This window comes from Euleptes europaea, chromosome 6 (assembly GCF_029931775.1).
Source record: "Euleptes europaea isolate rEulEur1 chromosome 6, rEulEur1.hap1, whole genome shotgun sequence".
NCBI lineage: Eukaryota > Metazoa > Chordata > Lepidosauria > Squamata > Sphaerodactylidae > Euleptes > Euleptes europaea.
In genome coordinates, this window is record NC_079317.1 from 55,490,859 (window position 1) to 55,502,098 (window position 11,240).

Below are 11,240 nucleotides of genomic sequence, written 5' to 3' on the forward strand. Positions count from 1 at the left end.
AGCATTTGGATGGGAGACCACCAAGGAATGCCGGGGTTGCTACACAGAGACAGTCAATGACAAACCACCTCTGACCATATCCTGCCTTGAAAACCTTTGCAACTTGATGGAAAAAACAACAACAACAAAAAAGAACAACAACTACCTGCCTTGTGCTCAAAGGGGAAAACTTGATGTGTACCTCTTAGCACAACCAGGGTTGCCACTAGGACATTAATAATGAGCTTACAGTTGTTGCCTCTGAACTCCTTTCCCTCACTTCCTTTACCCACCTCCTCATTCTTGGGTTGTTTTCAATTTATCAGCCCTTCACTTCTTTCATTACTTTGGCAACCATCCCTTTCCCCAGCCCCTCCAAGCTTCCTCTGCCATTCTCCATCCCTTCTATTCTGTTCCTGATTCCAAGCTCCACCCCCATTCCAAGGCTAATCTCACTGGCAGTTACGATGGTCAGAATCCTCTTCTGCTGCGCCATATGGAGCTTTCTTCCCACTTTGGTTCTGGTCTACCAGCAGTTTCAGGGGAATTCTTTGTCCTGGATGAGAAGCAGGGTCAGGGTGTCCTACAGGATTCTTTCCCCCAGTCAGGAAAATGACTAGTGACCTAGCCTGGTTGCTGATGCTGGTCCTGAGAAACATCCTGATTGCTGATCAAATACCACCTCAAGGATACAGATATGCCTCTTATGAAGTGATCATCCCCTGGAGACAGACCTTCAGGTACAGAGAAGAAGATCCCCAGGAAGTCACCTATATGCTGAAGATTGAGGGGGAAAGCTACAAGGTGCAGCTCAGACAAAAGAGAGACTTGGTCTCTAAACACTTCCCTGTTTTCACTTACAGTAAGGAGGGGGACATCCTGGTGGACTATCCTTTCATCAGGGATGATTGTTTCTATGAGGGTTTAATACATGGTAGGCCTCTCTCTTTGGTTGTCCTCAGTACTTGCTCAATGGGCCTCAGAGGTCTGTTGCGAGTAGAAAATAAGACCTATGAAATTAAACCTGTCCAGGCATCTTCTACCTTTCAACATGTGGTGTACAGACTGGAAGAAGAAAAAGAGGCTACCCACATGAGGTGTGGGTTAACAATGGAAAAGCAACACCAAATGGCCATGATCAGAAATGTAGAAAATGTAGTAGCGAAAAGTTCCCTGAGAGGACCCTGGTGGGCACACACCAGATATGCAAAAATTGCAGTTGTAGTAGAACATGAACGATATGTCCAGTTTGGCAGAAATGAAACTGTTGTTGCTATGCAACTGTTGGATATCATCCATATTGCAAATACAGTTTATGCTCCACTTGGTGTGCAGGTGTCCCTGGTTGGGATGGAAATATGGTCGGAAAAAAACCTCATCCCAATTGCTGAAAAGTTGGCTACTGTCCTTAATGATTTCAATCTGTGGAGACAAGAGGTGCTTGCACCTCGCCTGGAGCATGATGCAAGTCATTTATTTATATATAAAAAGTTTGAGACCGATCTTGGATTAGCATATGTTGCAGGTATGTGTTCGACTGATTCTGCATCTGCTGTTGAATCATATGTCACTTCTATTTTGGCCTCATTTGCTACTATTTTTATCCATGAGTTGGGTCATAACCTTGGCATGAGGCATGATGAAACGGACTGTATTTGTGATCTACCAGACTGTATTATGGCCAGACGTCATACCCTCGCTTATAAATTTAGCAACTGCAGTTATAATGATTATTACACAGAAATAACATGGGGTAGAAAAGAATGTATGAAAATACCTCCAGATCCCGATAAACTGTATAAGCTCAAATACTGTGGAAATGGAATAGTGGAACATGGAGAACAATGTGACTGCGGCTCAAAATTTAAATGTGAATCAGATCTGTGCTGCCAGTCAAACTGCAAGTTGCATTCCGGTGTCACTTGTGCTTTTGGAGAGTGCTGCTCCAGATGCCAGTATCTTCCAGCTGGAACTGTTTGCAGGAAAAGTGCTAGTGTCTGTGACCTTCCAGAGTACTGCAATGGGTCTTCAGCATGGTGTCCTGAAGATGTTTACGTACAAGATGGTGCCCTATGCCATGAAGGTGCCTACTGTTATCATGGGGATTGCTCTACTCATGAAGAACAGTGCAAGGTGATCTTTGGCTCACAAGCAGAAGTTGCTGAAAAGAGCTGCTTCAGAGAACTGAACACTCGACGTGATCGTTTTGGCAACTGTGGCATTACTGCAGGCTCAGATTTTAAGGAGTGTAAAGCTCAAGACATCTTTTGTGGCAGGATCCAGTGTGAAAACATTCATTATTTACCTTCGATGGAGGAGCACCACACCATAATTCAAACTCGTGTTAAGAATAGGCTGTGCTGGGGAACAGATTACCATAATGGAATGGAGATAGCTGATATTGGAGCCGTTCAAGATGGAACACCTTGTGGCAAGGACATGATATGTATTAACAGGGAATGTGCCAGTGTTTCCCTCTTGAAGTATGATTGTAATATAACAAAGTGCCATAATCGGGGAATATGCAACAGCCAGAAACATTGCCATTGTGATTATGGCTCTGCTCCTCCATACTGTGTAAATGAAGGTTATGGTGGCAGTATTGACAGTGGTCCCCCTCCACCCCATAAGGCTATCAGTGCAGGAGCTACAGTAGGAATTAGTGTTGCAGTAGTCCTTTGTGTTACTACAATTATAGGACTGGGTATATATTCCAGGTCTATACTGATGCCATGGTTTAGAAGACAAAGTGGAAGACTTCATCCAATGGTGTGAAGAAAAGAAAGAAGCCCGCAATGTATCACCAAAACAACACATACCAGGACAACCTTACACAGGAAATAATGGACACTTGTTATTTTAAATTAGTATGTATACATATACACAGATATATGTATATGCATTTCAGGTAATATATTTGTAATGTTATGCAAAATATATTTAGACTGTGTCTTTAGACGCTTAAAAACTGGTTGGGATGGAATTTATCTCCTAGGAACATCAATATGAAAATGTTGGGGGCATATATGGAGGAGTAATCCCCCCCCACACACACACACAGAATGTTTACTAAATCCACAGCCATCACGGTACAGGCCAGTGTCACAGGAAGGGGTGAGGCTGTGCAGGGTTTTGTTTTGGACAGGGGATCTCTTCCAAGGATCCCTCCAGTCCATCACATCCCCGCCTTCCCTCCAGCCCCCTTCAGCTTTGGGGCAGGGAAGGCCTTAACTGGCTGCCACCACTCTAGTTTAGGGCTTGACTGGGGAGGGCCTGGAGCTCCCTCATCAGCAGAGACAGAATCTACTGTGAAACTAATGAAGCTGAAGCTTCAGGGCCCCTAATCCCGGAGGGGGGGGCCTGAAGCAACTTTTTTTTAATGAGTGAATTTCTCAACAAAATCGATGGAGTTTTTTAGTGATAGAATCATAAGCTAATGGGTTGCAGTACTTAATATTGACCTTAGAATATGCTCTAATACCCATTTCATATGGCTTCAAAATGTCCCTGTAATTGGTCAAATTTCAAAAACATTTTGGGGGCTTGCAGAGCCCGAACCCTCAGCTGTAAGGGCTGTCTGAGCTCAACAGAATCTATTCATAGCCTACATTTTGGCAGCTGGATCCTGAAATCTTTCGCTGGTGCACAGCTTAATAGTCCTATAGTTTTATTTCATCACTGTATGGCCCATTTTCAAGGATTCCACCCCACCACCCTGTTCTCCGCCATTTGGGCCTCGAGGTCCTTGCAAGGGCAGCAAGGCCCTTTGGACCTTGTTGGATGTTGCCCTGTTGTTGGTGGTTGTGAAGGGGCCCCCATAACAGTTCAAGCTTCAGGGCCCCAAAAATGTAGGTCCGCCACCTCTCATCGGTCAGAGCATGTCCTATTGTGTGCTGAAATATGAAGAATGGAGGACCCAGGCTAAGTAAATGGAAAAGTAATTTCTTAACCAAATTCTGTCAGAGTAAATTAAGTAAGAGAACAGTTATAAAAATGGAGCAGAATATGGGTTACACTACAAAGGAGGAGGAGGAAGAAGAAGAAGAGGAAGAGGACTTGGTTTTTATATGCCAACTTTCTCTACCACTTAAGGCAGAATCAAACCGGCTTACAATCACCTCCCCTTCCCCTCCCCACAACAGACACCCTGTGAGGTAGGTGGGGCTGAGAGAGCTCTAAGAGAACTGTGACTAGCCCAAAGTCACCCAGCAGGCTTCATGTGGAAGAGTGGGGAATCAAACCCAGTTCTCCAGATTAGAGTCCACCACTCCAAACCACCGCTCTTAACCACTACAACTCACACAGAAGAGAAGCCTGCTGGCAAACAATAAAGTTCCCTAACGCAACTGTCTTACTTGATCCCTAAATCTATCTCGGGGTCCTCAACGGTGGCCACTGACAACTTTTCTGGCACCTGCCAGGTGTTTTTAGAAAGTCAGTGGGACCAGGTGAGACTTTTGCCCAGCCAGGCTTCTAATCGGCCACTGGAGACTTGATTGGCTGTGCAGATTTTTTAAAAAGTTGCTTCAGCAGCAGCTGTCAACACAGCACAAGGATCTTCACTGGGTGACTGAAGGTAAGCAGGGGCAACCATTCTGTAGCTGACTCCACCTCATGCGGCAGCCGTTTTATGGCAGTCATTTTGTGGCTGCGCCCTCCAAGTTGGGCCAGAATTACAAAGATGCCCGCGGGGTCAAAAAGGTTGGGAGCCTCTTCTCTATATCAACACCTGATCCCGTTCACCCACATCTTGAGGTGAGAGATCAGCTCCTTTTAAAAGCAACACAGTTGCACAGCTTTAGGGAGTGAACACCCTCCCTCTATGTGCAGAATCCTATATGCTCTCCGTCAAAGCTCTCCCTCTTCAATAGTGGTTGGTTTCTTTCTGCATTTCCCTCCATTTCCCCCAATCCCATCTTGAGGCTTGGAGGGTGCCTGGGAAACCAGGCCTGCAGGATAAATGGCAGCAAGCCCGGAGGCTTCTGTGTGAGGAAAAAGGGAAGTCGTTGAGGCCTACAGGCTGCTCCATTCATCAGCCTCAGGCTAGGATAGGGCGGCCAGCTCTGGGTTGGGATATACCTGGAGGTTTTGGGGGTGGAGCCTGAGGAGGGTGGGATTTGGGAAGGACTTCAGTGGGGTAAAATGCCATAGAGCCCACCTTCCAAAGTGGCTATTTTCTCCAGGCAAACTGATCTCTGGCACTTGGAGATCAGTTGCAATCCCAGGAGATCTCCAGCCACCACCTGGAGGTTGGCAACCCTACGCTAGGATCATTACAGCAGATCAGAATAAGCTGACAAATTATGGTTAGCAAAAATGAATGCTTTTCTAGGAGAAAACTGGAGGGGGGGGGAGAATGGCTCTTGTAGAGTATAGCTAAATTCTAATGTGAACCAAGTTAGAAGCCCCCCAGCCAGCTCGCAGTCACACGTGCCATTCACCTGCCAAAATGTCCATTGCTTCCAGATGCTCATAAACGCTGCAAGAGGGGAGGAAGGGCTTCAGACTTCTCTCCTGCACTGTTTTCTTGAGCAGAAATACCAGTGGGAGGTGCTTTGCCCCTTTGGGGCCCACATTTCCTCAGACACATGATCTCAGGAGAAATCTAGGGCAGATGGAAAAGAGGGAAGGTCCAAATAATAGATTCTCTGGAGTCAGTAGCTAAAAAGATATATTTTTTAGCTTTGCCTCCCCACCCCACAGTTACCAGCCTGTGTCTGGCACCCAGCAAGAGACTAGTGGGCAGAACATGGTTGGGGGGCACCGTTGTGTCAATGGCATGATGTCATTTATGGGACGAACCTGGAAGTGACATGATTCTGCTCTAGGATTCAGCCATTGGGGCAATGGTGATTTGTTGTCTTATTTTTTTTCACCCACCAGCCTATCGAGTGGCAGCAGGGGTCGGGGGCTCAAAGCAGGGGATCTTCCACTGGGAGCAGGAAAATGGCAACCATTCCCCCAATTTCTCCTCCATGCCTATCTGTGGGCATGTGCCTGGTAGGGATGCCAGCCCCCAGTTGGCACTGGGAGGTCCTCCGGAATTATAGCTCATCTCCAAGCTACAGAGATCAGACCCCCTGGAGAAAATGGATGCTCTGAAGGGTGGACGCTATGGCATTGTACTCCACTGAGGTCCCTGGCCTTCATATGCTCCATCTCCAGATCTCCAGGAGTTTCTCAAACTGGATCTGGCAACCCTACCCTCCACATCCCCCACCGGTGGCCAGGGGGGAACTGGCAACCCTACTGCCTGGCTAAGGAGGGCAGTCCAGTGTGCAGCTCTGCACTACTTGCACTTCTATCCAGATCCATCCAGTTTATCTCTCTTCAGTCAGCTGCCTTCTTCCCTGTCTCTTTCTACCCACCGCTGGTGCTAGTTCAGGGAAGAAGAAGAGATGGTTTTTATATGCCGACTTTCTCTGCCACTTAAAGAAGAATCAAACCGGCTTACAATCACCACCTTCCCTTCCCCTCCCCACAACAGACACCCTGTGAAGTAGGTGGGGCCAAGAGAGCTCTAAGAGAGCTGTGACTAGCTCCCAAGGTCACCCAGCTGGCTTCATGTGGAGGAGCGGGGAATCAAATCAGGTTCTCCAGATCAGAGTCCAGCGCTCCAAACCACCGCTCTTAACCACTACACCACACTGGGGTGTCAAACTCATTTGTTACGAGGGCTGGAAATGACATAAATAAACTATTGGCCATTTTACAGACAAAGCAGAGAAGGGTCTGGACATCTTCACCCCCGACCAATTTGTTTCTGGCTATCTCAATGCAAGGGTCATAAGAACATGAAAACACTCGCACTGTGACTTGTGACATTCATTGTTCCATTGGTAGTCTTGCACTCACAAACAACAACAACAAAAGGCTTTCATGCCTGCAAGAGGATGCGTATAAGGGAAGGGAGGTAAATCAGCCTGGCTCTGTTCCATCATGCCGAGAATTGAAACTGACCTACACTCACTGTGAAATGGTCCAAATATGCAGCCACATAGGTGGTTTCTGATTATTTCAGCATTCTCTCAACTGTTCAATCTGAAACTGACCCACACTCACTGTGAAAATGAGCAGCCTCATGGTATCCCAGCATTATTCTCTTGCTAGTGCACTCAATAATGGCTTCAAGGGGAGGGGTTGGATGAGGGAGACAGACATGTGGGAGGGAGAAGTGAGAATGGACATGGGGAGAAAAACCCAAAGTGACAAGTATGCATAGGACCGGCTTTTGATTTGGGATTGAGACAGACTTTCAACTCGTGGTAAAACAGCATCCTGTAAACGCGGGGAAAATGTGAGAGGAGAGCGATGTAACTTCTGAAGGTTGGAAAATGCATGCATAATTAAAATGAAGCCCCAAAGTAGTCAGGGAACATGCAGGAACAACCCCTGCATAAAAGGCCACTAAGTTGGTCTCTTTGCTTAAGATCACAAATGGGAAATTAAAGCATGAGCAAATTTTGAAATTCCCTTCTAGAAGTGGAAGAAGAAGCCCAAAACAATATGAGGCCACTGTGTCAGTGTGCAGAGGAGACAGACTGGTGCAGAGATTTCACTGCAAAGGATATGTGAAAGCAACAATCCATTATGCATTATTGCCATGATGTGTCATCTGTCCTGTATTTAGGTAGATAGCCTTACTTTGCTGGACCATCTGAACTGTATTGAGACTCCAGTAAGTAGGATAGCTAGTCAGCTTTGTTATTTATTGCATTCTACTGCCACTGAACTGTGTGACTGTTTTAATACCTTCTTTTAAAAAACATTATTTAATAAAGCTTTATTTTGCTTTATTGTGTGAGTTACTCAAGGAGGTGAACTTAGTCATGTTACTTTCCCAAGACAAGCTTTGTCTTGACACACTCCCTGAGAAATTTCTCAGCATTCAGAGAAGTGAGGTGCACATAATAATGCTTATTTAAACATATAGCTGAAATTTTAAAAAGTAGAGATTTCCTTGGAGAGGTCATGTCAACATCATACCCACATCATCGCTTTCCTATTGCAAATTTGCTTCCAGATGACTCACCCATCAGCTCAGTGTTGTCATCTTTGACCTTGTTCTCATCGTGTAAAGTTTCCTATTAGTATTCCATTCCCTTGTCAAAGTGATCCCATCCCACTCCATTGCAAAAGCTGATTCCCCATCCTACAGACACCAATACAGAAGTGTTCTGTACAGGGAAGCATGAGGGGTTCTCCCTGGCAGCCTGCTTGAGCATCCAGTATGGTCAAAGGTAAAGAATGGATTCAGTGATGTCATCTTGATGTTCCTGTTATTCAGAAGTGTTGATTGGTGCCTAACATGCATGGCAAATGTGGGGATGTCATAAGTGAAACTCCACCACAGGCATTCTTCCTCCCAATCATGAACCCCCCCCAATATATTGGTTATTTGACAAGAGTTTACTGATCCTGACTCACACTCAATGTTGCCCAAGCCCCTGTTGCTGCCCAAAATAAATAGTACAATCATGGTTCTGAAGGCTCCATTATGTTGGAAATAATTTTGTTTGGATTTAGCAGATTCCCAATATTTGGGCTGAATCCTTCACTAGTAAATGTCTAATTGCACATTCTTATAAGCCAGCCAGGCCCCAACCACTCGTTTCTTCCAGCGTTTCTTCATCCATTCCTAAAATAGTCTGTTGACCTTTGACACACAAAGCTCCGCCCTCATTCCAAAGGTTTCCCTGTTGACTGTTGCTATGGTCAGAACCTTCCTTCTCACCCTCTGAATCAAATGGAGACTCCATCCAGTCTTGCTTCTCTCCTCCTGCTAGTGACCACGAAGACTTCCTTTTTTGGATCCCAAGCAAAGGTCAGGTAGCCTAGAAAATTCTTACTCCCAGCTTGAAAATGGCTAATAATCTTGCCTGGTTGTTAGTGCTGGTCTTGAGGAGTGTCCTGAAAGAGACTGCTGCCCAAACGCCCCCTCCAGGGTTCAGATATGCTTCTTATGAGGTGATCATCCCAAGGAAACTGACCCCCAGGCATGGGCTAAAAGAACCTCAGCATGTGAACTACCTGCTGAAGATTGAAGGGAAGAGCCACCTGGTATACCTCAGGCAGAAGAGAGACTTTGTCCCCAAACACTTCCCTGTTTTCACCTACAGCAAGGAGGGGGATCTCCAGGTGGAATATCCATTCATCAGGGATGACTGTTTCTATGATGGCTTCGTACGGGGCAGGCCACTGTCTGTGGTTGCTTTTAGCACTTGTTCAGGAGGTCTCAGGGGTGTTTTGCAAGTAGAAAATAAGTCCTATGAAATTGAACCTGTCCTGGCTTCTGCTACCTTTCAACATGTGGTGTATCACCTGGAAGAAGAGAAAGGGGCCATCCACATGAGGTGTGGGCTGACAAAAGAAGAGGAACTTCGTCAGGCAGCCATGATCCAAAACACAAGGACTATAGCAACTGGAAGATCTCAGGACAGACCCTGGTGGACACATACAACATATGCAAAGGTTGTCATTGTGGTGGATCATGAGCGCTATGTTCAGTTCGGGAGAAATGAAACTGTTGTTGCTCTGAACGTGTTGAATGTCATCCATCTTTCAAATTCCTGGTATGCGCCACTTGGCGTTCAGATAATCCTTCTTGGATTGGAAATATGGTCTGAAAGAAATCTCATAAATATCGCTGACACCATAAATGTTCTCCTTGACAATTTTAATACTTGGAGAAAAAACACACTTTATTCACGTCTACCACATGATGCAGGCCACCTTTTTGTATATAAACGTTTTGGAGATGCGCTGGGATTAGCGTTCATTGGAACAGTGTGTTGGAATGCCTATTCAAGTGCTGTTAATGCTTATGTAAGTTCCAGTTTGTTCCATTTTACTAACACTTTTACCCATGAACAAGGGCATATTCTTGGCATGTACCATGATGTAGCACACTGTAAATGTGAACGAGGTAGCTGCATTATGTCTGCCTATCACTCAAACAGTGATAAATTCAGCAACTGCAGTTATAAAGCGTTTTACAACTTAATGAAATCTGGCGGGGCACGGTGCTTGTTTTCTGCTGGACACCCTGATAAACGGTATAAACTCCCATACTGTGGGAACAGAGTAGTGGAACATGGAGAGCAATGTGACTGTGGTTCAAGACAGAGCTGTCAACGGGATCCTTGTTGCCAGTCTGATTGCAAGTTGCGTTCGGGCATCGCATGTGCTTTTGGAGAGTGCTGCTCCGGATGCCAGTATCTTCCAGCTGGAACTGTTTGCAGGAAAAGTGCTAGTGTCTGTGACTTTCCAGAGTACTGCAACGGGACTTCAGAATGGTGTCCTGAAGATGTTTATGTACAAGATGGTGCCCCATGTCAAGATGGTACCTACTGTTATCATGGGAAATGCTCTACTCACGAAGAACAGTGCAAGATGATCTTTGGCTCAAGCGCAACAGTGGCTTCTGAGGTCTGCTTCAGAGAACTGAATACTCAAGGCGACCGCTTTGGCAACTGTGGGGTTCGTGGTGCTTATATAAAATGTACTTCTGGGAATGTCCTGTGTGGCCGAATCCAGTGTAAAGACGTTGTTGAATTCCTTCCTTTGGAAGGACACAGCACCATAATTCAAACACGAGTTAACAACAGTTTATGCTGGGGCACAGACTACCATTATGGATCGAGAATACCTGATATTGGAGCTGTGAACGATGGCACTTCCTGTGGCAAAGATATGATGTGTATTAATAAGCAATGTGTTAATATATCTCGCTTGAACTATGATTGTAATATGACAAAGTGCCACAATTGGGGAATCTGTAACAGCCACAAAAATTGTCACTGTGATTATGGCTGGGCCCCTCCATACTGTCTAAGCGAAGGTTATGGTGGCAGTATTGACAGCGGACCCCCTCCATCACAGCGGCTCACTGCGCCATTTATTAGAGGGCTCCTAATTCCCCCTGCTGTTCTCGTTGTTGTTAGTGTTGCTGGTCTTGGTGCATATTACAGAGTCAATCTGATGCAGTGGGGTAGAACATTTTGGGAACAAAATTGACAAAGAAAGACAGCTCAGAATACTACAAAGTGTATAACATACAATGTGTCACAAAACAAACTGAAAGGAAGTTGCAGCCATTTGTATAGTATATTATTCAATATAAATTCCTGTACCATGTGGTGGTATTATGTATAAAGATGTTTGAATGTACACGCGTCTGACTTATTTTAACTGGTGTTTTATGGAATTTTTCTCATAGGTACGTAACAGATCATAAGCTCTGATGTTATTTAAGTTAACTA

General features: G+C 45.4%; 2 protein-coding genes across 2 annotated transcripts; both read left to right on the plus strand.

The window, feature by feature from the left end:
- Positions 1 to 576: 576 nt before the first annotated feature.
- Positions 577 to 2,754, plus strand: LOC130479503 (disintegrin and metalloproteinase domain-containing protein 20-like). Its single transcript, XM_056851902.1, has one exon. The coding sequence runs from the start codon at positions 592 to 594 to the stop codon at positions 2,752 to 2,754; it is 2,163 nt and encodes a 720-aa protein (XP_056707880.1). The 5' UTR covers positions 577 to 591.
- A 6,087-nt stretch (positions 2,755 to 8,841) lies between these two features.
- LOC130479504 (disintegrin and metalloproteinase domain-containing protein 20-like) lies at positions 8,842 to 10,995 on the plus strand. Its single transcript, XM_056851903.1, has one exon. It carries the CDS (start codon positions 8,842 to 8,844, stop codon positions 10,993 to 10,995), a length of 2,154 nt encoding a protein of 717 aa, XP_056707881.1.
- The last annotated feature ends 245 nt before the right edge of the window (positions 10,996 to 11,240 follow it).

What these genes read in the sequence shown, in the direction of transcription:
- LOC130479504 (XM_056851903.1), top strand. Translation starts at nt 8,842, where the DNA reads ATGGCTAATAATCTTGCCTGGTTGTTAGTGCTGGTCTTGAGGAGTGTC.
- LOC130479503 (XM_056851902.1), top strand. Translation starts at nt 592, where the DNA reads ATGACTAGTGACCTAGCCTGGTTGCTGATGCTGGTCCTGAGAAACATC.